Consider the following 23,774-nt stretch of genomic DNA (forward strand, 5'->3'; position numbering starts at 1 on the left):
TCAGGTTCGAGGTGGACGGCAAGACCATCGAAGTAGGGCGTGTCCTGTTTGAAGACACGGAGTATGGGGTGGGTGCCTCTCGAATGCCGTGCGGGTTTCGGAACAGGCCTTGCTGTTGTGAGTTGTTGTTGCTGCTGCTGTTCGATGGTGTGGCAGCAGCTGTAGAAGCATGACGCGAGGGAACCTGGGGAAGGTTGTTGTGTGACGACTGCGAACCGTACTGCTCGAGCCCGTATGATGGACGAACTGGAGGGAGAGCAGCAGCAGAAGCAACTGGTGGTGGTAGTTCGACAGATGGTCGCACCGCAGGCTGTACGGTCCTCGATGTTGAAGGATAGGCTGGGGGCGACACATTGTTCTGGCGAGGTCTTGAGATCTGCTCAGCAGAACTGTGGTGGGCTGCTCCTCCATCGTTCTTCTGATGGCGTGTCCTCTCTCTGTCTCCTCCTCCACCTCCCTGTTGTTGCTGCTGCTGCTGTTGTTGTCTGTAGGGGTCCATGGTTGTTGGGTATTCCCAGGGTTGTGGCTGTCGAGATGTCATGATGGTGAGTGAGGGAAGGAAGTGGGATAAGAAGGCCTGCCTCCGAAAAAGCACGGGATAGAAGGCCTGCGTTTATGGTGGTGGTGGTGTGGTGTGATCGTTTGTAGATTACGTTGATCCCAATCGTCGTACTGTATTGTTGCCGCACTCAGCGGTCTCTGTATCGCTTGGGGTGAGGATAGTGAAATCGGTAGGACCTGATGCTCATGTTTCTGGGGAAATAAGTCCAGGGTGTGTTATTTTTCTTCTTTTCCTTTTTAGTTGCTGGTGGGCAAGCAAGCAGTTTTGTCGAGAAGGTGATGAGCAGCGAAAAGATTCCTGAAAGAGAGTGAGGCGAGCTGCAGCATTAAGAGGGGCGGAAATGCAGGGCAAGACCAGACGACCAGACAAGCTTTTAGGCGCAACCCAGAATTTGACCTTGAGCAAGTAACATGAATTTCTGGTGGTCAGAGTATTACGGTAGCACGTACTCTGTACACGCTCGCTCGTTTGTGTGGTTCCGGAAGGGGGCGAGTATCCTGCATTTGCATGCATACATATTGCATGGTACGTACAGCAGTACATTGGGTGACAGAGTACTATGGTAGCAATAGCAACACACACACACACACACACACACACACACACATTCTCGCCAGTGACTCCCGAGGGAGGGAGTTGAAGCCCGTTGGGCACCAATGAACAAGGGTTGTGCCGTGCTACAGCGGTGTCAAACCAGCAGGGGAACGCTGTTCACGGGTTGGCTGCAGTCGTACTGCCTTGTACGTAGTGTGGTACTACTACTGCGGCATGTGCTCCATAATTGCGGTAATATGGGTATACGGTACACTACTTAGTACATAGCAGTGGAAATATGGTGGCCGCCCTGCCGCCCAAGATCTTGGTCTGGGGCCGAGAAGAGATCACCACGCCAGAAATCACTCCACATGCGAAATGCAGAGTGTCAAGAAAAGAGTCTTGACCCGTATCTGCCAGGAGCAGTCAGATCTTGAAAACGTAGAAAACCCCCATATCATATAATCAGACGAAAGCACGGGGCAAAATTGTGTATCGTAGATTTGTAGTGGAGTTTTTTTCTTCCTTTTTGTTATGACTCGGGAGGCTGGCTCCTCACTCACTATCAAGTGACCCGATTTTCTCGTCCCTTGGAAAAATCCACTCTCTTGCAGTCGCTTGAGCGGAAAACCCAGCCCCACTTGCAAGGGCATTGGCTCAACGTGGACGGTCAGAGTTTCGAAGGGCGACTTCCTTTTCCTACCGCAGATCTTCTGCATCCAAGCAACTTTATTGGTGGCAGACGAAGGGGAAGATCTTTGTGTGTGGAGTGGCGAAAAGAGAAGAGATCACAGTTCTCGCCCTTCATTCTTCTCCTCTCGTTCCCGAACCTGTGCTCTCCCGTCCCAACGCCCCAACATGGCTTACACAGACAGGGTCTGGGCCCTGACAGGCGTGATCAGTGTTATTGTCACGGGCTTCTTGTCGCCCAGTTCATTGGAAAACCGGAAAACGAAATGGCAAGGGCTGGACGCCTCCCTTCTTCCTGCAGAAGTATCATCATGATGATCATCGTATAAGTCCTACCATTCGTACTCCTTCTTGGCGTCCTTCTGGGTTGTGCCTGGTTGGCCTGAAGGCCGGTCCCAACCAGCCACACATTTTATCTTGTACGATGGTACCTCAATCCGAGTCAATCGGCTCATAAAGGACACAACGACCTATAGTATGTGTGCGACTGGCAACAGCAGTGGGGCCACGAGCTGAGTCACTTTGCAGTGGTTGCCCAAGACATTACTATGGGCACTACGGTACAGTCAGGCCAGGCCCGTTGGTGCCCGAGCTCTCGAGCAAACTTGAATCCTAACGTAGCGCAGCGTAGTACTCTGTACGGGAACACTGGGGCAATTAGGATGATCGCCCGACCAGGCCCTCCTCACATGCCCAAGGTGGAAGCCCGACAAGATGTTCTGCTTACCTGTCACTTTTTGTTTTTCGCCATCTCAGGGCTTCTTGCAGCCCTTGCGTTACGGATAAACGCACACTTTCCCGAATTCGTTTCGACCTGCATTGCATTTGCCCATTGGACTTAGTGCGCCTTCTGCGTGTTCTATGGGGCGGTTATGTGAATGTACTGTGTAGAGGAGGTGCGGAAACAAGGCGGCTTGGACTGCATCTGGCCTGTCTGGCTTGGCCTGGCTCTGGCCTTGGGTTACATCTTGTCCGTCCGGTTGCCCTCGGCCACCTACTGATTCGCTACTCTTCGTGTCCCTTCGGTCCAGATGTCAGACGATGCATGTTGATTTCTACCCACCACACTCTTCTACGCGGGGTGCATTGATGGATGGCATCGCTACATCCGGGTAGGGCTGCAGTGGCCAATAGGCCTTCGCAGCCAACTAGCCAGCCAGTCGGTTTTTTCCGCCTCAAGATGTGTGTGTGTGTGTGTGTGTGTGTGTGTGTGTGTGTGTGTGTGTGTGTGTGTGTGTGTGTGTGTGTGTGTATGCGCCCGTACAGCAGTATATTTCGGTCACTGTTCTGCCTTTTCTTTATCCGAATATTGTGTGTCACTCTGTATTCCAGTAGGAGGCTACTTGGGCGAGTGTTATACTCACCTCTGCTGTATGTATCTAATAATTATTATTGCTGTTTTCCGGAAAACGGAGAGGGGGGACTTGCATCCTGTTGATGCGCCCGTGTTAGACAGCTTGATGGCCCAGCCCAGCTTTGGGTGCCGATCTCAGGTATAATTCTTGCCACATTGCCTCGCTGGCGCATTAGCAGCCTGTCGCCGGTTCCTTCAGGATGACTGTCAGCAGGATGGGCAGTACCACCAGCCACGTGCCTTCGCATATGGTCCAAGATGCAGCCGTGCCCGGTCTTGCTAACGAAGCTGATCATTGATGTAATGTCCTTTGCGAGTTCAATTGGTCCCCTACATAGGATAGCGTCTTACGATTCTGCCCAACGTTCCCGAGGTCGTAATTGAGGTTCGGCTAGCAGATGTAGGACAATCATTCTTACCTTGTACTCCAAAGGGCTGTTTGCCGTGGCAGGATATCGAGGAAGGGCAAGTGTAGGCAGAGGCAGAATCAAAATAAATGCAGATGACACATAATAAACATAATTGAGCGAGACACAATAGAAGAAGGGCAGAAACAAAATTGGAAGGTGGAAAAGAGATAGGGATGAAACAAAAATTGGATTACGACTACATTTATTGATTATAAAAACAAGAGATGCTAGTAAAAGCAGGAAGAATAGAAACTGACATAACAGCTCAAGTTGAGAGCCTGTGTCTTTGCAACAAGCAACGCAAAACTGGAATATGCTATAGATCTTTCCTCAGAAATGGGGCCCAGTCTTTCACATGCCTCTTTAGATTATGAACATACGATGCCGAGGGTCTTTACACGCTTTTGGTTTGCATCGGATTTTTATTCCTCTATTGAAGACATGGTATAACTGTTGACTAGTTACAGGCTTTGGAAGATGCTCTCGTACTGCTTCTCCGTCTCCTTGGACGCATCCCACTCATAAATGAAGCTGAGGACGCCCTTGTCTGCAGCCTTGTCAGGGACTTTGCCTTCGCCGTTCTCCTTGAAGGCCTTGAAGGCGGCATCTCTTTCGGCGGCGGCAGCACCATCTCCAAGCTGCATCTCCTTGCCGTTGGCCGCAGCCATCGCCACGCACGCCTCAGCCCTCTCCTTCCTCAGCTTCTCGTACACCTTCAGGGACTTGTTGATACTCTCTGGGCTCGCGTCTGGCGTCCTTGCAAGGGCGATGGCGATGACGGCTGCGTCCTCGATGGCCTGGGCCGCACCCTGGTTGAGATGGGGCAGTGTAGGGTGGCACGCATCGCCGATGAGGGCCGTGGTGCCGTGGACCCAGGTGGGCAGCGGCTGGTGCACGCGGAGCTTCCACTCGCAGACCTCGGCCTCGGGAACCATGTTGAGCATCTTCTTGCAGATGGGCGCAAAGTCGTCGTACACGGCTAGCATGGACTCCTTGCTGCCCCTCGTCGTGTACGTCTCGTCAGGGGCGGCGGCAAAGTTGGTGTCTGGATGTGCGGTGGAGATGTTGTAGATGGTCTTTGATGATACCGGATAGGCGATGATGTGCTTCTTCTCGCCGATCCACCGCGTGCTCTGGTTCCCGTCGATGAGCGCCAGCAGCTCAGGGTCGTCCTTCATCTGGTCCCTATCGAGCATGATCCTGTACGCCGCCTGGCCTGAGTCGACCACCTTGCCGTCCACCTTGAGCTCCTTGAGCATCGACACCCGCACCTGTGACTTGACGCCGTCTGCGCCGAGCAGCACGTCGCACTCCACGGTGTACGGCTCACCTCCTCCTTTCCTCGGAGATACAACAAAGGTTGGCCGCGACGAGAAGGTCTTGACCTCTGTGATGGGAGACGCAAACTTGAAGTTGATGGCCTTCTCCCGCTTGGCTCCCTCGTAGATCTCACCGGCAAGTGACGCGCGGTGGCCCACCATGTGTTGATATCCATACGCCTCGGGGATCCACATCATGCTAGAATATGCCAGCTCCTCATTTGTTGCACCCTCTATTGGTTGTTTTAGGATGTGGTTAGCCATGATGAGTCTCTCTGCCAGTCCTGTCCTGCCCCTGTTTCGTTCCGTTTCGTTCTAGACGTAACAGGTAGACCCGTATAACATGAGATGAGGAAAACTCACTTCTGATGCTTGCCCCTTCCATCTTGGTCGCATCAGCTGCGATTGGCTTCCAGACGCCTAGCCTGTCCAGGATGCGGGCCATGTTGGGAGCCAGCTGGATACCAGCACCCACAAAGCCGAGGTCTGAAGCAGCCTCGTAGACATCGATATGCGTGAAACCTTCCTTCGCCAGCGCCAGGGCCGTGGCGAGGCCACCCATGCCTGCGACAGACAACAGAACATGTTAGATCCTTCATGAATGTCCATTTACTGCACGCGCACGGGGGATCTCCTTGGGGACGATAGCTTACCTGCGCCGATGATGGCTATGTGAAGGTCCTTGTTGATACCCATTTTTTGAGAGGCTTCGTCCTTGAGCTACAGATTTGACTGTACAGGTATGAGCTGGGACACAAAGTAGGGCCAAACAAGGAACAAGAGACGTGGGCGGCAATCCCTTTGAGCAGTTGCGTGAATATTTATGCCTCTCTTTACCCCAGATGACGACCATCCCATAGTAGTAACAGAATCTGTGGGGTTTCCCCGGCCTGCAAATCTTGGGCCCGATCACAATCGTAGTCCCCGCGGGTCCAAATACCGCTATGAGAAAGATGGGCCCATATGCGGCCTTCCCCGGGAAAATGCTCTGCCGACGTACTGGGCGGCCCGACGGAGTTACGCAGCGTGGCAGGTTCCACGTGATGGGCAGGAACAACTTCATTAAAGTATTCCCTATGTCTTATGTTGTCTCGTTGCTTAGCTCTTCTGCATCCTTAATCCTTCATGTGCTGATTTTCACATCATATTTGCACCAGGTGACCGTCGCGGTTGCAGGGGCAGAATGGCTGTGGTCGCTGAACAACGGCATGTTGCCCCCCCCCCCCCCCTGGACCAGGTTTGCTTCCACGTTGTATTTCTAAATTCCGCGAGCTACACAGAACGCTTAGAACGGTTCGACTGCGGAGCCTTCTTTTTTGGCTCAGCCAGCCCGAGGGGCCACGAGTCCTCGGTCATGCCTCGGTAGACTCGCGACAATTGACAACTACCTCACTCATATGCCGTGCTTTAATATCCCAGAATCCTCACCCAATATGATAACTTTGTGTGTCCTGCGTCAGAAATATTAGCTTTTTGTTATTCTCAGTCTTCAGCTTTGCTGACGGCGCCAGAGGTGTGGCCGTGATCAAACCTGGCATCAATCCATCCTTTTATGGAACATTGTAATTAGCACGTAACTCACCTCGTCCGCTCCTGAGGTCGTCGGAAGACAGACAAGCCTCTGCTGCAGCAGGCATTTTGAAAAAAAAGAAAATTGAGTCTGCTCGACACGAAAAGAGCGATCGGCGTCTTTTTTATGATTTCAAAAATAAATAAAAAAAACAGAAGGGAGGGGGTCTTTGGTTACGTAAAGTAGCATCAACCTTGGGATTGCATGAATAACACATCAATTATGCAGAGGTGTCGACTACGCGATTCCAAGTCGCAGCTTGCAGACTGTAGAAATGCTCTCTCTAGAGCTTCAGCGTGCACTTTCAATGTAATCATATAGTATTCACTACACCGACGCCCAAAGATGTTAACGCAAACGACGAGAATTTGGGCAAGTTCCACGGCACAATGCCAATGGATGATGCGAATTAGCTGTTGAGTCTTTAGGAGTTATCAGCATATTAACTGATTACTTGATGATGCCTAATTGAACACTTGGGCAATGCTGTTCCTGGTTGCATTTTTGAGAATGTCAGGCTCTTGTGGCTTCTGGGAAGTGATGAACAGCCCTGCTACAGGTTGACATTCTTCCTTTAGCGCCTATATGGACCCTGGCGTTCAGTCACATTGAAAAGGACACAATTGTTCATACATTTTACGCTGACGGTGCTGGGCACCGCATATCCGTTCAGATAGTTGAGACAGCGGGCCGCAATTGAGAATATCAGTGAACCCCGATGCACTGTGCATGTCATTGGGATGAGACGGACCTACTTTTAGATAGGATAATGGTGTCATTTCTTTCACATCATTTGTTCACACTGCAAATATCAATTACGGAGGTTCCGACGTTGAAACTTTGGTGTTGTTGAGAATCAAGCGCCGCGGCTCACAGCCAGTCTCCAAGGTTAGCAGAGGACCGAGGGAATCGAAGTGCTGGGGCCACCCGTTACCCAGGTCAAATCTTATCCCCAAAGGATCGCCGACACAGCAATCCTTCTAGGAAACTAGCTCGACCAATCAGAACGTCTCGTGTCACTACCTCAATACTTTGCCATCACTTTCACGCCTTCTTCTGAATTATAAAATCCTCGATATATTTCAAAATAATTATTTTCAAGACACTTCTTATAACGTGCTATTTCTGCATCAGTCGATACAATGGAGGCTTTACCAGCAAGCCAGACGATCGAGTCCGTCGAAATGGTTGCACCCATCACCCTTGAGACACAGCATCTTGCCCAGTCAATTGCTGCCATCCCAAATCAAGAACTTGATACTTGCAACCTTACACGCAACGGAACGAAAAGAGATGAAGACGAAATTCCAGTCTCTGAACCAGCAAGGCTGAGCTCCATTCAAACTACGATTATCATGACCTGCCTCTGTGCTTGCGTCTTTGTTGCTGCCCTCGACATTACCATAGTTGCGAATGCCCTACCCACTATCACCAATAATTTTGGCTCCGCTTCGGGATACACCTGGATTGGCAGTTCATATGTCCTTGCCCACGCCAGCACGACGCCGCTGTGGGGGAAGGTCTCTGACATCTGGGGCAGGAAGCCCATTTTGCTGCTTGTCCTCGCGATTTTCTTTGCTGGCTCATCGCTCTGTTCGTTTGTCGAGACTCTACCCCCATTCCTTGCTGGACGCGCTGTGCAGGGTATCGGTGCCGCGGGGCTTCAAAATCTGGTAAACATCTGCATTAGCGACCTGTTTTCATTACGCGACCGTGGTCTATACTTTGGCCTGACGTCTGTCACTTGGGCATTTGCGGCTGGGATTGGACCTGTCCTAGGAGGTGTTTTCTCTCAAGAAACGACGTAAGTCGGCACCGTTCTTCTGTTATTTATAATGTCTTCCATTGATTATTCATACTGACTTGTGCCTCAGCTGGCGCTGGTGTTTCTATCTGAACCGTATGTTGAATGTCCTTTCTAAATTTTACGCCAATGAAAGTTGACCAATTTTTCAAGTGCCAATAACTGGATCGGTATTCCTGCTGCTTGTTTTCAACCTCAAATTGCAAACTCCAAGAACGCCAATTTGGAGCGGCCTTAAGGCCATCGACTGGTCTGGTGCATCATTAGTTCTGGGTGGCACTTTGATGCTCTTACTTGGCCTTACTTTCGGAGGCAACTCTTACCAATGGAAGTCCGCCACTGTCATCTGCCTCATTTGCTTTGGGTCGACCACCTGGGGCTTGGTTATGCTGAACGAAAAGTATATTGCCACGAGACCTATCATGCCTCCAAGGCTATTTCGGACATGGTCAAGCACAGCAAGTTTCGTCGTCTGTTTCTGCCACGGCTTTGTCTTTCTTGGTATCGCTTATTATCTACCGCTTTACTTTCAAGCTGTCATTGGGTCAGATCCTGTACTATCCGGGGTATACTTGTTGCCATACGTCTTGAGTATCAGCTTCACGGCCGCCATTACTGGCATCTCCATCCAACGAACGGGAAAGTACATATACTCCGTATACCTTGGCTCGGCAATCATGATCCTTGGTGTTGGCCTCCTTGTGGACCTTGACTACGAGGTGAATTGGGTCAAACTGATCCTCTACCAGCTAGTTGCTGGGATTGGAGTCGGCCTCAACCTCGAGGGCCCGCTGCTCGCTGTCCAGGCAGCGATCAACATCGAAGACATCGCCATCGGGACTACAACCTTCGGATTCATGAGAACGATGTCATCGGCCATCTCGATAAGCGTGGGGGGTGTCGTCTACGCAAATATCATGAACCGACACGTTGAGCAACTAGTCGCTGTCTTGGGTCTTAACCTTGCCGAGCAACTGCTCGGTGGCCAGGGCGCTGCTCATGTCGAACTCATCAAGTCTCTAACCCCTGACCAAAGAACGGTGGTGAGAAAAGCAATGGCGCAGTCTTTGAGGGCCACTTGGATCATGGTCAGTACTTTTCCAATGACATTCCTGTCTATCAGAACTGAGAGCTGACCAAAACTTGCCGTAATAGTATGTTGCATTTGCTGGGCTTGGGGCTGTTGCTGGGGCTTTTGTGCCCGTCCACCCCCTGAGCAGTGAGCGAAAAGCTGTGGTTCTGGGTTTGAAGGTCAATGAAAGCCCAGACGTAGCCATTGAGCCAGGTCAAAGAGCGGTAGTATCGAAGAATATGTCTATGACACTCGCCGGTGATAGGCCTCTGACCGCATGAACAGCTCCGAGTGGAAGAGTACGGGATTGCTACGATTAATTAATTACATGGTAACTTGTAGCGGCACGTAAAGAACACATAAATGCCTGCTTCAAATTTGATAGATTTATGTCTTGAGGAAATAAGTATTTGTTATCCTAATCCTCCTTGTTTGATAGAATTTCACAACAAAAACTATCGTACCTGTCTCCAAGATCTGTCTTATGAAAGTGATGGAGTGGTATTGTAAGCTGTAATACCATCGTCGTGAAAAATGCGCGACCTCTAATCCATATTTCTCAATCCTCTGCCTTCCAGTGGTAGGTAGCAGCAATATGATCGCTCGGAGGCAGTGCAGTGCCCTGCTTGCCGTAGAGATTCTCGCGATATGAGCCACCGTCAACGGCATACCCATCCCAGAACAGCCCGCGGCTTCTCAGGACTGGCAAGAGATGTTCGATGATGTCCACAAACGACTCATTCATGAGAGCGTATGCCAGATTAAATCCGTCCACGTCGGCCTCCTTAACCCACCTCTCCATCTCATCCGCAACTTCCTCGGGCGTGCCAGCCACGGTGGCTCCCAGACCGCCAACCTTGATGTGATTCGCGACGGTGTGTTTTGTCCACTTTGGAATGCCAGGTGCAGACTTGGACCACGCCTCGACTGCAGACCGGATGGCATTTGACTCGACATGGCGCAGCTCCTCATCGTCTCCGTAAGTGTTGAGATCGATGCCTGTCCAGCCACCGAAAAGAGCCAACGCGCCATCTTCGGATCCGTAGCTCACAAACTCTTCATACTTGGCTACTGCTTTCTCATGGGTGTCTGCGATGATAGGACACAACAGGGCCAAGAACTTGATGGTTGTGGGGTCCCGGCCGAACTCATCCCGCGCCATGCTTCGGATCTCAGCAACATTCTTAGCCACGACGCTTGGACTATGGCCTGCGACGAAGATAGCCTCTGCATGACGGGCGGCGAAGGCTTTGCCTGCCTTTGAAGTCCCGGCCTGCATGATGACTGGTGTTCGTTGGGGGGATGGCTGGCATATATGTGGGCCTGGAACAGTGTAGTATTTGCCAACATGGTTAATCTTGCGAACGAGTTTGGGATCCGTGTATATTCCTTTCTCACGGTCCAGCTTGACGGCATCCTGGCGCCAGGAGGATTGCCTTTAAGTTTTAGATTGTTAGTCTTACGTCCCGATGCTGAGTTGCCACACAATAGAATGAGGGCCGGAAACTTACCAGAGCTTGTACATCACCTCCATGTACTCCTCTGCCATCGCATATCGCTCATCATGGGCTAATTGTTCCGTACAACCCAGGTTCCTCGCTGCGGAGTCCAGATAGCCTGTGACAACATTCCACCCAAGTCGACCTCCAGTCAGGTGGTCGAGAGTGCTGAGGCGTCGAGCGAGATGATAAGGCTGCTCATAGGTAGTCGCAACAGTGACGCCGAATCCCAGGTTCGTGGTGGCAGCCGCCATCGCCGAGACCGCAGCAAGAGGCTCGTTGACAGGCCATTGCGCACCCGAGATCACAGCAGGATCGGGATTCTGAGGGCCCTTGTAGACATCGTAGGCCCCCTATGTTTGCTGTTAGAACATGAAATCGGTGGGAAATCCCTTCCCAATTCTCATTGTGTACTCACGAGGACATCGGCTATGAACATGCCATGAAAGTGGCCTTTCTCCAGCAGCTTCGCTAGTTCGACCCAGTGTTTGACGTTGTTGAAGTCCCAGGACCGGTCTCGTGGGTGCCTCCATAGACCTGGCGACTGGTGCCCGCTGCAGGTTTCGACAAAGGCGTTGATGATAAGCTTCTTCTTTCCAGCCTCACCAGTCTTCAGGTCATCGGATGATGATGCCATTTTCAGCGCAATTGCGGAGGTGGACAAGCGCAAAATGAGAATGGGGGGCGTCTGTCTGGTTGGATGAAGCCGGGGGCGCAAGGGTTCAGATACTTATCTTTTCTCAATCGCGGAGGGAGGCCCTTTTCATACTTCGACTAAAGTGAGGAGGAAGCCATCATAAATAAAGTATAACTAAATCCATGCCCTCGCGTATGCATACTTAATCCTTGTGCATCATCTGCACGTGGTATGGGTTCGCAACTTTGGGAGGGGCAGTTGCATTGAACGTTCGAGGTGGAGGTTGGCGTGATTGAAGCTAATAAGTAGCAATCCACACAGACTAGTACCTCGATCAAGAACATAACCTTGGCACCCAACGCACACACGTTCGGAAATGTAAATCGGTTATCGTATGCATACCATAATCGGTATGCCGTTCTGCGAGATCCGAGTCAGTCTCTAGCCTTCAAGCAATGGATGTGATAATTATACCCTACAATTGCACAATCTTCACTAGGCGTTAAGGGTGGTTCTTCAACCACAGCGCCGTACACTCTGGCAAGAAGTCTTGAAAAACTTTATGAAGATCCGATCCATTCAAACCCTCGTAAGTGGGTCTCGAAGTGGAATACAAGAATTCCTGACGTGCCCGAATCGATTATTATCTCTTCAGAGAAGGTCATCTTTCCACTCCGTCTAACACACTCCATCACCACGTGTTGGAGCTGGACGACTTCGATGTTATGACAGCCTCATTGATCTCGTCTCGAGCAAGCGAGGGTGGCATAGAGCCACCCTTGCCCCAAGCTGCTGGCTATGCGGTCGTCGTAGCAGTGGGATTCCTCATCGCTTTTGTGATGATTCTGGTAACATACCTGCTGAGAAGGACAGTAGGAGAAGACAATAGAACGACCGAAATGTTCATGACAGCGAACCGCCGAGTGGGCACGGGGTTGACGGCGTCCGCTGTCATATCAAGCTGGCTTTGGAGCACGGCCATGTTGGGAAGCAGTCTTGTTGGCTACAATTATGGTGTTGCAGGACCATTTTGGTTCGCCGCTGGGTAAGCAAGCCCACAAAATCGTCCAGTTTAAAACCTTACTATGGCTTAAAAAAAAGAAAAACCATTCTGACAAACCTTCCTCAAATACGATAGATGCTCCCCTATGATTGTCTTTTTCGCTGTGCTGGGTATCGCGTGTAAGATGCGCATCCCGGAAGCCCATACACTCCTCGAAATTGTTCGCATTCGCTATGGGCTGGTGGCCCATGGTGTGTGGATTGCTTTGTGTTTAATCAACAATATCATTGCGGTTGCCAATATGCTTCTTGGGGCCAGCGCTGCGATCTCAGCATTGTATGTCCTCCACCCCCCCCCCCCCCGGGGGGGGGGGTTGTCTCTCGCATGGTGATGTTCTACTTAAGACTCTTCAAGCTGACACCATGGCTGTGAATATCAGGACCGGAATGCCAGTCATTGCAGCCATCTTCCTGCTGCCCGCGAGTGTGGTGTTGTATACTTTCGTTGGCGGTATCAAGGCCACTTTCCTGACGGACTATGTTCACACCTTCACCATCACCATCATTATCTGCTTCTTCACAATCAAGACCTTCACGTTACCTGAAGTGACGTCCATCGGTGAGCTGTTCGAGCTGGTGGTAGCAGCCGGGAAAAGCCATCCCGTGTCAGGTAACCATGACGGCTCGTACTTGACCATGGCAAGCAAAGATGTAAGTGCAATAATACAATGCCTCGAGCAAGATCACTCTTTGCAGTCCGGCTAATCATCAAATTTCACCCTTTCTCCCCTCCAGGCCATTTTGTTTGGAATCATCCATATCCTGGCCAACTTTGGGCTGGTGATCATGGACACTGGTTTCTTCACCAAAGCCTTCAGCGCGGCCCCTCAAGCTGTTGTGCCAGGCTATATTATCGGAGGTATTGCCTATTTTGCGATTCCATGGTGTCTGGGAACCATCATGTCCTTGACAGCGCTCGGGCTAGAGAACATCCCTTCGCCACGATTCCCAACGTACCCGGACCGGATGTCTGCCACTGAGGTATCCAACGGTCTTGTGCTGCCATACGCGGCCATCGCCATCGCTGGCAAAGGAGGCGCAGCCGCTGTGCTCCTCATCACCTTCATGGCAGTGACCTCGACAATCTCAGCCCAGGTGATCGCAGTGTCTAGCATCATCACTTTTGACATCTACCGACAATACTTTAACCGCAGCGCCACGGACAAGGACGTCATCCACTGGAGCCACATCGGCGTTGTCATCTTTGGCATATTCAGTGCCGCCTTCTCGACGGCCTTGTACTATGGAAGTGTGGATCTGGGCTGGACGCTGTACATGCTCGGCGTTCTGACCTGTCCTGGAATCTTCCCAACCACGTTCACAATTCTGTGGAAGAAGCAGTCCAGAATCGCGGCCATCGTCTCGCCAATCCTGGGGCTTTTCACCGGCCTTGCTGTCTGGTTGGGCTCGGCACACTCCCTGTACGGGGAGATCACCATTACCGCCACAGGCCAGACCTTGCCGTGTGTCTACGGAACGGTGGCGTCGGCCCTGAGTCCTGCAGTGTACTCGATCATCATCTCCCTGGTCCGACCAGCCAACTTCAACTGGGCGGATTTCAGGAAGGAGAAACTCTTGTTCGAAAAGGCTACACATGATAATAGCGCTGGTGGCCTGCAAATCTCTCATGCTGAGGAGACAGCTTCCTCGACGTATGCGAGTGATAAGGCGAAGTTGAAACATTGGGGCTTTATTGCAAGTGCTTGGGCGCTGGCTACCTTCTTTGGGCACTGGGTGCTCTGGTGAGTCGTCCCTTTTATCATGATTCCCTTCACTTCCTCTTCTTTGTCTTGTTCTCGCGTGCAAATCACATTCATCATCTTCAGCTTCCAAATTTCTAACGCCAATGACTTCAGGCCTCTTCCCATGTATGCGGCAGAGTATATTTTCAGCCCCAAGTTCTTCGTCGCTTGGGTCGTGGTGTCCATTATTTGGGTCTGGGGTACAATGATCGTTGCAGGGTTTTTCCCGATTATAGACGGCTGGAAGCAGATTGCATTGGTAGTCGGCGGCATCTCTCGGAAGAGGGAGAACGAGCCAGGGCCGGAACGCGTTGAAACCGTGGACAGCAAAGGGGGCGGCATTCAATCCACGGGCTCTGAGAGTGAGAAATGAAGACTGATCTGTGCGAATATTGCCACAGTTTCTCCCGCACAGATCGCCCTGGAGTGGGATATTTTACGTACTTAGAAGTAGCCCTTATAAGAGGCGACACAAACTGCATTTCACTTTTAATCTTCCTATCCACCTGCCTGCTGCCTGTTGTGTACGACTCCGGCTTCAGCGAGCTGAAGTGGGGTGGGCGCTTCGATACTACCCAAGTAGATGAGTGAGAGCCTTGGCATAATCAGCCCTAAGACATTTCACAGGTTCATAGGCGTCCGAGCGATTCGTCTGAGTATGCGGCTGATTATTTAGGGCTATAACCTGGATCGTAAGTTTCACAGTCAGTCAGCCCTAGGACACCGCCTCGAATGATGGCCATGGTTTATAAGAACGGGTCCCGGTCTCTTCCTTCACAAGAAGCATCCAGCATAAACTGTGACTGTTGGCTATATTTGCATCCATATCATCATGCCGGGGAAGGTCTCTCCTTGGACGTCCTATCTTCCAGAGGCTGTCGCCATAGTGGCTTCTGGTTTGTTCCTGGTGGCTCTTGCGATCGTCCTCGCTCTGTACGACCGGAAACCAATTTTCGACTGGAACGGTGTCACACTAAACGCGGTCGTCTCGGTTCTCTCGACGGCTAGTAAGGCTGCATTGTTGTATGCTATCGCGGAACTGATCAGCCAGTGGAAATGGATGCTCTTCGCGAAGGGGAGGAGGCCGTTGATGGATTTCGAATGGATCGAGTCTGCGAGCCGGGGACCGCTCGGAAGTCTGAGCGTCTTTTGGAGATGCAAGACAATGTATGTGGGAGTGTGAGGCTGCATAATGCGGTGCACTGTGGCTAACACTACTTGATAGCGGATTCCTTCGACTTGGTGCGTTGGTCGTGTTGCTGAGCATCGCCGTTGATCCGTTCAGTCAACAGCTTGTCCAATATAAACAGGACGTGGTGTACAGCGCCAATGCAGAGACGACCATCGCACGAGCAGGCAGATACTCGAAGGGGAGCGAATACAGCATGCAGCTATCGCTATTATCATCAAGTAATTATGTCTTTTGCATGTATAAGGCATGATAACCTAGCTGACTGTGAAAAGCATATGTGGCCAACGTTACCAACACTTTCGCTGATGCAGATTTCTCGATGCAGTCTGCTATTCTCTTCGGACTCGATCAGCCTGTCGAGAATGTGATACAGCAGACTTCCTTCCAGTGCCAGACGGGGAACTGCAGCTGGCCAGAAGTAGAGTCACTGGCGATCTGCAGCACATGTGTTGACCTCACAAGCAGACTTGAACGACTGGTCACAGACGGTGCGCTGTACTGCAACCTGGAGGCAGACAACGGAGCCTGCGCCACTACATTGGATGGTGGTACGGCATTCAGGTTGTCGAATGGTTTATATATAGATAACCAAAACGGCTGGCAGTATGGCTCAGTCGACCAAGATGACATCTTTGGCGCTGTCATGATGACCACGCTGGGCACGGGAAACGCGAGCGAGACCGTCGCCATGCAGGACCTTTCCACGCTGATTTGGTCCATGACGATGATCGAGGTAAATGCAGACCCGGCCAATGCTTCGGCAGCCTGGCCCAACCTTCCACGGTCTGCAATGGAGTGTGCGCTTCACTACTGCGTCAAGAGCTACGAGTCTGTGGTGACAAATGGCACATTGAAGTTGAACAAAGAAGAATTGGTGAACAGCACACGAGTCCAGGAATCGTGGCAACCCGAGGACAACGCAGATGTGCTCAACAGTACCATGCTCGACAGCATCGAGTTCAACGGCTACTTCTCTGTCATCCCAAGAACCGACCTTGCACTCTCGTCTGCCGTGACTGGGGACCAGTTCAACGTCTCCCAGGCAGCCGTCGATAGTATCAGCTCGCACTTCCAGGGTGCCTTTGCTTCGACACTGCGCGAGTACAACATAACGGACAACGGAAGCAAAAGCGGTAGGATGAACGGATTCTACATGAACTCGTCCAACGTACAGTACGCGCCCGGAGTGATGCAGGCTCTCTTTTCCAGTGCGGATCTGAACGCCACGTTCGTGGCCCTGGCGGCAAGCATGAGCAACGCAATGCGGGCAGGGGCAGATCAGGATTTTGATGACAACAGCAATTTAGTGTCTGGGAGTACGGGCGTCCTGACAACCTTCTATCGAATTGTTTGGCCATGGATTTCGCTCCAAGGCTTCGTCATCGTTGCCGGCGCCCTCTTTCTCGCTTTCACAATCCGAAAAAGTGGAGGAAACTCTGACGCTGTCCCAGTGTGGAAATCAAGCACTCTGGCTGTCATGAGCCGAGGGCCCGCTGTTGGCGGCGTGCTGGACGGACTGCATAGGGTCGCCCAGATGGAGGAGAGGGCAAAGACTGCCAAGGTAATGCTGTTTGAGAAGGCTGACAGTGCTTCTGCTCCACTGGACAGTTTGCAGTTCGACCCTTTGGAGGTCGAGGAAGGGCCAGAAGCGCTTGGGTACTCATCTACTGGGACCAACAAGAGCGGTGTGTCATGGACAGTGCGCTGATATGCGGCGAGTACCGAGCTTGAAACATTTCTTTGCAGGCGAGCTTGTTACACAACGACGAATCAAGTGCCTTTTGGGGCCCTGTATGAGTTAAAAAAGAAAAAAGAAGAAAAAAAAGAATGTTGATCATTTCTTGCAGCGTTTACTTCAACATGCGGCTGCTTGGCTATATCCGTATTATCAACTCACCCTGCCCTACTTCGTATCATGAAGGGTATGCCGGAATGTGTGGTGATTCTTGCTGATCTATGCCAGTGACATGTTTGATGTCAAACCATCACAGTGGGTAGCGCTGCGGGGCTCCTGTGCTAGAGGGATGGGTTCAGTCACATCTTTACGGTAATCAAATGCGATATCAAATAAACTAAAGAAAGATGTCCAGATTTTAGAGTAGCCACATCTGGAAACCACTGCTTATGTTACATACATTGGAGACTACAGCCCTTTTGGGAATATGGATAACTCCTTGGACGACTCTGTGAGATCTGGTGAAGGTGACAAGAAAGTGGTGTACCCCTCCAAATCCTCCAGCAGTTCGGCCTATTCGAAGCCGATTACCTCGGGTCGGACTTATCTGCCATGACTAGCAGCTGACCATATAATTAGGCCCCATAGCCCTCAACTGCATCTCGAGGACGGACACATGGTGGAGTGACCACACTGACATCGACACAACAAAGAAAACCACAAGTCACATCACCAAAATGGCCGAGTCAAACACAACAAGCTTGCCGGAGCACCCAGCGGCCACGACAGCACCCACCAAGAAGCCAGGCTTCGACCCGGCGGAATCTATAGACCCTCACATACTCGCCAAGCTGGACCCGGAGTGGGTGAGCATGTTCACCGAGTTGATAAACAAGAACCCGCCTCCGCCGCGCGAGAAGATAACCATTCCTGCAATCCGGGCTGACGAGAGGCTCCTGGCCCCGCCGTGCTACCTTGATACCAAGGGGTACCCACGCACCGTGGAGAAGGAGGTCGTTTCCGACGATGGCGCTTTGATTCCTGTCCGGATCTATTATCCTGAGGAATCGAAATATGGCCCTGGGCCCTATCCCGTGCACTTGAATTTTCATGGTAAGCAGTGAGGTGTTTTCTTCATCTTTCGGCTTGACACTGACTGATTAACCACTGTATAGGAGGCGGTTTCGTGCTCGGGAGTCTGGCGTGTGAGTCAACACTGTGCATGAGCATGTGTGACGGCGCAGGTGTTGTGGTCATTGACGTGAATTATCGTCACTGTCCCGGTATGTCACCCCTCTAGAACGCATTTTATGAGCCCAGACATCCAAAAGAGGGCCGGGGAAAGGGAACAAAAAAAAAAAAAAAAAAGAAAAAGAAAGGGAGTGACTGACAGTGACTTACTTCCCTTCAGAAACCGTCTGGGGCAAATGTTTCCAGGACGCCTTCTCTGCGCTCAAGTGGGCCCGCGCCGAGTCCGCCGCCCTCAATCTCGACCCTTCATCGGTCTCCCTAGGCGGCATCTCGGCCGGCGGCACCATCACCATCATCGTATCACACCTCGCGCGCGACGCTGGGATCCCGCTTAAGCTCATTATGCCGTCCGTCCCGTCGACAAGCAAGGGCCTCGCCTACAAGCAACTCAGCGAGTCGCCCTTCCATTCGCTCTACGAGTTCTACCGCGGACCTGTGCTGCCGTGGGCCAGCATCCGGTGGTTCGGCAGCCTGAGTCAGCCGCAGGACAAGCTCGACGAGCTGCACGCCATGTGGCCGGAATGGTGGTTCGAGCCGCTGGCGGCGACTAACTGGGATGGCTTGTGTCCTGCCTTTATCCGGACAGGGGAGTGTGACCCGTTGAGGGACGAGGGCGAAGCCTATGCGAGAAAATTGATAGAAGCAGGGGTCAAGACGACACTCAAGAGATATCGTGGATCGGTGCACACGTTCATGGCCTTTGCAGGGTTGAAGAAGAAGGAAGAATATGATGCGGATGCGATTGCTGCATTGAAGGAGGCACACAGGCCTGCATAAGTGGTAGACATACGAGGGAAGTGTCATGATGGATATGGACAAGAGATGAAATAAATGAACTGTGAACAAGTGTCATGAAGAGTTTAAGCCTGACTTGTTCAGACTGCATGCTTCAAACACACACAAGTGATTTAAGTAGTTAACACACAATACAGTCTGATCATTTTGCAGAAAAGGGTTTTACATAGTGGTATGTACAAAACAAATGGGTCCTCAATTTTCTAAGGCGACAAGGCGAAGCCAAAGCCTAAAGTCATAGATCATCGACTGTATAAGCCCAATCGGCAGGTGGCAGTACCTGGATCTTGTTCCACGCCTCGCTTGGCGGCAGTCCCGTGTAGTCGACAATCTTGCCGTTCTCGACGTGTGTCCTCTGGTTCCCCTTTACATGACGAGCATAAGCCCATTCGCTGATCCGATCAAAGTCCCGGCATATGTGCTGCGTCTCAGGGCGGATAGTCATCTGCGAGGCCTCGACCCACTCCCACGTCGTGGCAGACGTATCGGCGTGACAGAGAACATCGCGGCGAACAGTCTCTAGGCAGTGATCGATGTGGTGCCATTTGTGGTAGTCAACGGTGCCGTCCGGGTTGACCATAGAGGAGTTGTAGCGCCTGGGGTAGATGTTGCGTCGGAGGACGGAGAGGCAGTGGAGAACATGGAAGACGGATAGGCCTACAACGTAGTCGTCCATATGCTCCTGTAAAGGGGCGTGCTCGGTCTCGAAAGGGAGCCTCTCAGCGGTCTGTTGGTCGATCCAGAGAAAATTGCCATCTGTGGACATGCGAGGATCAGTATAAGATCTCTGTATATAGTTCCATGTTAGGGAGTTTTTGCTGTCGACGCACCTTCATACTTGTTCCAGAGTTTGTCCTTATGAGTATTCGGCCAGCCTTGATATTCCGAGTCGGGAAAGTCCTCGCTCGCATATGTCGTCTCCAGCCTATATTCGATTGCTTCCTCGGCTAGTGCTAAAAATACAGCCTCGTCATTATCATGCCCAGAATGCTGGTGAACAATCCTCTCCTTAATTTCAAAAAAAAAAAAAAAAAAAAAAAAAGGGCCCAACTCACTGTACATCAACTCAGAGCCCGGAAGGCGGGACGAAGCCGGTGGTGTCATGTTCAATCTCCTCGCAAGCGAAATCACAACCATCACCAGGATCAGGTTGATGATCCAGGGAAGCAGGCTGCAAATGGCTGCAAGAATATCACCTGCCCCCCTTCTGGACAGCACCTGCGCTGGGTTGGAATTTGATGCGTCTCCCTTCTGTTTCCATCTCAGGAAAGACAGAGTCTCATCTGCATCTGTTTTGCTAGACTCGACGTCTGCTTCGCTCCCACCCACAATGTCGACTGATCCGTCCTCGGCGTCGGGGTCTAATGGCTTGACGGCTTCGTACGGCATGCTTCAACTTCTGGTAATAAGAACGACCAGTCGCGTGGGACTTGAATTTTGTGCATTTTCGAGTGGGAGTATTTTTATGTTGGGCTATAAGTAGAGAGACGCCGACACGCATTTTTCCACACAAAGAGAACATTGTGTTTATTACAACCCATTTGAGGTAAAGCGTGTTTTATTTAGTACGGCGCCGAGGGGTGTCAACTACGTGACGACGCCATCATGCGCCAACCTCCCACGTATCTAACAGTGTCCATCAGCCGATAAGGAGAAGTACCATAGTATTTGATGGGCGCAACGACTAACATGTCAAGACGGAGGGCTTTCATGGGGAGATCGCATGATTATGTTGGTCGTCTACCGGCGTGGTTGGGTCATCACTATTTATAAGTACTGAAGTAGGCAGCAGCCCACTCGAGTATTTGGGTCTTTGTACATCTTTCCTTCCTGTCCTACAATCGAACATGCATCAGGCAGATTACCTACACTAGCTTGCAGCCACTGCAAAGCTGTACAGTCAACGCGAGTTTTTGTCCTAAGAGAGAGAGAGAGAGAGAGAGAGAGAGAGAGAGAGAGAGAGAGACAAAGAAAGCGAGAGAGGGAAAAAAGAACAAGGGGGAAAATAAAAGAAGGGGAGGGGAAAAAAGAGGAAAACCTGGCATCTGTGATAGTGCTGTGGCCAGCTGAAGGAGATACTGACGGCACAGATGCCATACTGTAGTACGTTTGACGCGTTCGACACCCTTGATTATGTCCCACAGAATCCTGTGTCTCCATTCCAGGTCAGAGACCGAGCGGATGCAGGTCACTGTTGTGGCTATGAATTAACAAGAGGCAGGAACTTTGAGCTGCTGAAGCTGTTCAGTACCCAGAGGGTTTTCGTACAAAGTAGCAAAACCCTCATGCTCTAATAAGGAAAGGAAAAGAAAGAAAAAAGATATCAGAAGCTGAAGGTCCATCATAAGTCTCAGGTGGTCATCGCGCAGCAGCGGGTTTGGATTGGGCCAGGCTGGCATGCATACAGGGGTGGGGCACTGATGGGTGGTGCAATGATGAAAGGATGGGGTTCTGGATGATGGATGGTCAGAGAGAGTGATAGAGCTAATCCCTGTGTGGTGACGCATTGGAGGCACTGATACTCGTACAGTACAAGTGAATGGCGGGTAGCTTTTTTCTTTTCTTTTTCTTGAGGGGGGCCTCCAGACCCACTACCCAGCTTGCTAGGTAGGTGCTCAGGCATGGCTAGCATACTAGACCAGGAAGGGGGAGAACGGGGGGAAGGGGGGAGGGGGGCGGGGGCAAGGGCACTCTCCCAGTGAACCACACCTTCGTCACCAGCCAAGCCACTTTGTGCAATCAATTGCCAAGTTCTCGCAACATTGAAACCTACGTGGAATCTTCCCACCTGACCCTTCTTGTCCCGTACAAAACAACAACACCGCCAGCATAACCACCATCCAGACCTGCTCTTACAGGATCAACGTGTCCTCTGTGATATCTTCCGCCCCGTCTCAGTCTCGAGCTCAGTTTCCTCCCACCAGCTCCTCCCACCAGCTCCAGTTACCGTAACTCTAGCACAATGGCTCCCCCGCCACCGGCGAGTATGCCTCTGACGCAACGTCTCTTGACTGTTGCGCAGACCCTCCAGTGTAAGCTCATCTCCTTGCTTCGCCCATTCTGTCGAGAATAATACACTGTATATACCTGAAATCAGTTGCTGATTCATGATTTCCCAAATAGTTGCCTGGTTCATCGGGTGCGTGTCCCCTTCCTGCTCCCGCGGCCGACCAAGCTTTCTCAGTACCACGTGCCTCCCCTCTTGATGAGCTGTCTCTACAACCTTCACAAGACCATATCCTCAAATGGAATCGTCTGGAGGTCGAGCCCTCTATATGTCGCTAGAGGAGATTAATGAAAGAAAAAGAGGGCTTGTCCATGAGGTGGACCCGAGCTTCTGCGGTAGACCGTATTGCTAACTGTCTCCTTTGGACAGGCACCTCACCCTGATCTTCTGCATGTTCCGATACTCCCTATCCTGGGTGCGATTCAACTACTACACCCGCATGGCCCAATTTTCTTATCGTCTCGCCTTCATTGCCGCCGCCGCTACCTATGGAATCGTTGTCTACAAGACCCTACGCGCTCGAGCCAAGGCCGGCATGAAGCTCACCCCTCAGGTCGCCTTGTCGCTCGTAGCTGATGAGAATGTTCAATATCTGCGTATGTAACCCTCCGCACCTGCTTTGTCCCGCCTTGTTTTGATTGTGCGCTGACCTTATATTTCCATCGCCGCAGTCCTGGCCCTTGTCTGGCTCTTCTCTGGCCAGCTCTTCGTGGCCATGCTGCCCTATGGCGTTTACTCCATCTTCCACTTCGCGACTTACACCCGCTCTACTGTCATCCCGACCATCGTCCCTCCCACCCAGACCGCCCCGGCCGATGGCGCTTCTCCCAACGCCAAGCCGCAGTTCAAGAACCACCCCATTGCTGACGCCATCGGCAACTTCGTCAAGGAGTACTACGACCTGTCCATGTCTGTCGTCGCCGGTCTCGAGGTCTTGATCTGGATCAGGCTGCTGGGCTCGGCCATCCTCTTCCAGCACAGGAGCTGGATCATGCTCGCAATCTACACTGCCTTCCTGCGCGCTCGCTTCAGCCAGAGTGCCCACGTCCAGAACTCCCTCGCCAACCTTGAGGCCAGGATTGATAACCAGGTCGGAGCCCAGGGAACCCCCCCAGTGGCCAGACAGATCTGGGACGGTGTCAAGGGCGGTGTGAGGCAGTTTCACTCGGCCACCGACCTGACCAAATACGGTCCTGGCGCCGCCGCCCCCAAGAAGACTTCCTAAGTGGCGCCAAGTGATCAGCTCTCCAGAGTGTCCAACGACCTGGAGATTCGGATCATGAGCGCTGACCACGGCTGCTGGAAAGAAGCGGTGCCAGTTCTGGTGCACAGAGCGCTATCTACAAACATTGCAAGTCCTGCCTCCAAAGGTCCGATACTAGAGCAGGCTGAGCGGGAGGGGACAACGATGGAAGGGAGACGGGTGCAGAAAGGAAGGTGACGTTCTCCATCGCCCCACAACGAAAGTTGGGCCGCGGGGAATGGGGAGAGACATTTGTGGAAAAGTATACATGGGCCGGCCGGCCCTGTGGTGATTGTCAGCGGAGGGGGGAGAATGCTTTCTTCAGTACTTAGTTTCAGGAGTTGCATGTCGAGCCT

General features: G+C 51.7%; 9 protein-coding genes across 9 annotated transcripts; 5 read left to right on the forward strand and 4 right to left on the reverse strand.

Annotated features, from left to right (window-relative positions):
- Positions 1-689: 689 nt before the first annotated feature.
- M406DRAFT_329135 (uncharacterized protein) lies at positions 690-2,606 on the reverse strand (the record flags this gene model as incomplete). Its single annotated transcript, XM_040920399.1, has 10 exons — positions 690-753; positions 1,012-1,059; positions 1,096-1,119; positions 1,169-1,239; positions 1,660-1,795; positions 1,964-2,074; positions 2,123-2,202; positions 2,351-2,398; positions 2,476-2,513; positions 2,579-2,606. The coding sequence occupies 10 exons, from the start codon at positions 2,604-2,606 to the stop codon at positions 690-692; spliced, it is 648 nt and encodes a 215-aa protein (XP_040779055.1).
- Positions 2,607-4,011: 1,405 nt separating this feature from the next.
- On the reverse strand, positions 4,012-5,565 carry M406DRAFT_329136 (putative monooxygenase; the record flags this gene model as incomplete). Its single annotated transcript, XM_040920400.1, has 3 exons — positions 4,012-5,102; positions 5,233-5,433; positions 5,523-5,565. 3 exons carry the CDS (start codon positions 5,563-5,565, stop codon positions 4,012-4,014), a joined length of 1,335 nt encoding a protein of 444 aa, XP_040779056.1.
- A 2,058-nt stretch (positions 5,566-7,623) lies between these two features.
- Positions 7,624-9,596, forward strand: M406DRAFT_252315 (MFS general substrate transporter; the record flags this gene model as incomplete). Its single annotated transcript, XM_040916833.1, has 4 exons — positions 7,624-8,243; positions 8,314-8,339; positions 8,397-9,331; positions 9,399-9,596. The coding sequence occupies 4 exons, from the start codon at positions 7,624-7,626 to the stop codon at positions 9,594-9,596; spliced, it is 1,779 nt and encodes a 592-aa protein (XP_040779057.1).
- A 278-nt stretch (positions 9,597-9,874) lies between these two features.
- Positions 9,875-11,451, reverse strand: M406DRAFT_252657 (Nitrilotriacetate monooxygenase component A/pristinamycin IIA synthase subunit A; the record flags this gene model as incomplete). Its single annotated transcript, XM_040916857.1, has 3 exons — positions 9,875-10,751; positions 10,827-11,167; positions 11,233-11,451. 3 exons carry the CDS (start codon positions 11,449-11,451, stop codon positions 9,875-9,877), a joined length of 1,437 nt encoding a protein of 478 aa, XP_040779058.1.
- A 725-nt stretch (positions 11,452-12,176) lies between these two features.
- On the forward strand, positions 12,177-14,615 carry M406DRAFT_338730 (uncharacterized protein; the record flags this gene model as incomplete). The annotated part of the gene is made up of 6 exons (XM_040921378.1): positions 12,177-12,496; positions 12,590-12,790; positions 12,894-13,164; positions 13,249-14,255; positions 14,370-14,514; positions 14,583-14,615. The coding sequence occupies 6 exons, from the start codon at positions 12,177-12,179 to the stop codon at positions 14,613-14,615; spliced, it is 1,977 nt and encodes a 658-aa protein (XP_040779059.1).
- Positions 14,616-15,472: 857 nt separating this feature from the next.
- On the forward strand, positions 15,473-17,155 carry M406DRAFT_254587 (uncharacterized protein; the record flags this gene model as incomplete). Its single annotated transcript, XM_040916971.1, has 2 exons — positions 15,473-15,665; positions 15,720-17,155. Coding segments are annotated over 2 exons (1,629 nt in total), but the record flags the coding sequence as incomplete, so codon positions are not given.
- A 704-nt stretch (positions 17,156-17,859) lies between these two features.
- On the forward strand, positions 17,860-19,150 carry M406DRAFT_338732 (uncharacterized protein; the record flags this gene model as incomplete). The annotated part of the gene is made up of 3 exons (XM_040921379.1): positions 17,860-18,235; positions 18,298-18,405; positions 18,534-19,150. The coding sequence occupies 3 exons, from the start codon at positions 17,860-17,862 to the stop codon at positions 19,148-19,150; spliced, it is 1,101 nt and encodes a 366-aa protein (XP_040779061.1).
- A 253-nt stretch (positions 19,151-19,403) lies between these two features.
- Positions 19,404-20,557, reverse strand: M406DRAFT_329142 (uncharacterized protein; the record flags this gene model as incomplete). The annotated part of the gene is made up of 3 exons (XM_040920401.1): positions 19,404-19,924; positions 19,999-20,121; positions 20,224-20,557. 3 exons carry the CDS (start codon positions 20,555-20,557, stop codon positions 19,404-19,406), a joined length of 978 nt encoding a protein of 325 aa, XP_040779062.1.
- Positions 20,558-21,942: 1,385 nt separating this feature from the next.
- M406DRAFT_345776 (uncharacterized protein) lies at positions 21,943-23,400 on the forward strand (the record flags this gene model as incomplete). The annotated part of the gene is made up of 4 exons (XM_040922119.1): positions 21,943-22,200; positions 22,292-22,307; positions 22,545-22,771; positions 22,847-23,400. Exons 1-4 carry the CDS (start codon positions 22,131-22,133, stop codon positions 23,398-23,400), a joined length of 867 nt encoding a protein of 288 aa, XP_040779063.1. The 5' UTR covers positions 21,943-22,130.
- Positions 23,401-23,774: the final 374 nt, after the last annotated feature.

Source organism: Cryphonectria parasitica (genome assembly GCF_011745365.1).
Source record: "Cryphonectria parasitica EP155 unplaced genomic scaffold M406scaffold_3, whole genome shotgun sequence".
Classification (NCBI taxonomy): domain Eukaryota; kingdom Fungi; phylum Ascomycota; class Sordariomycetes; order Diaporthales; family Cryphonectriaceae; genus Cryphonectria; species Cryphonectria parasitica.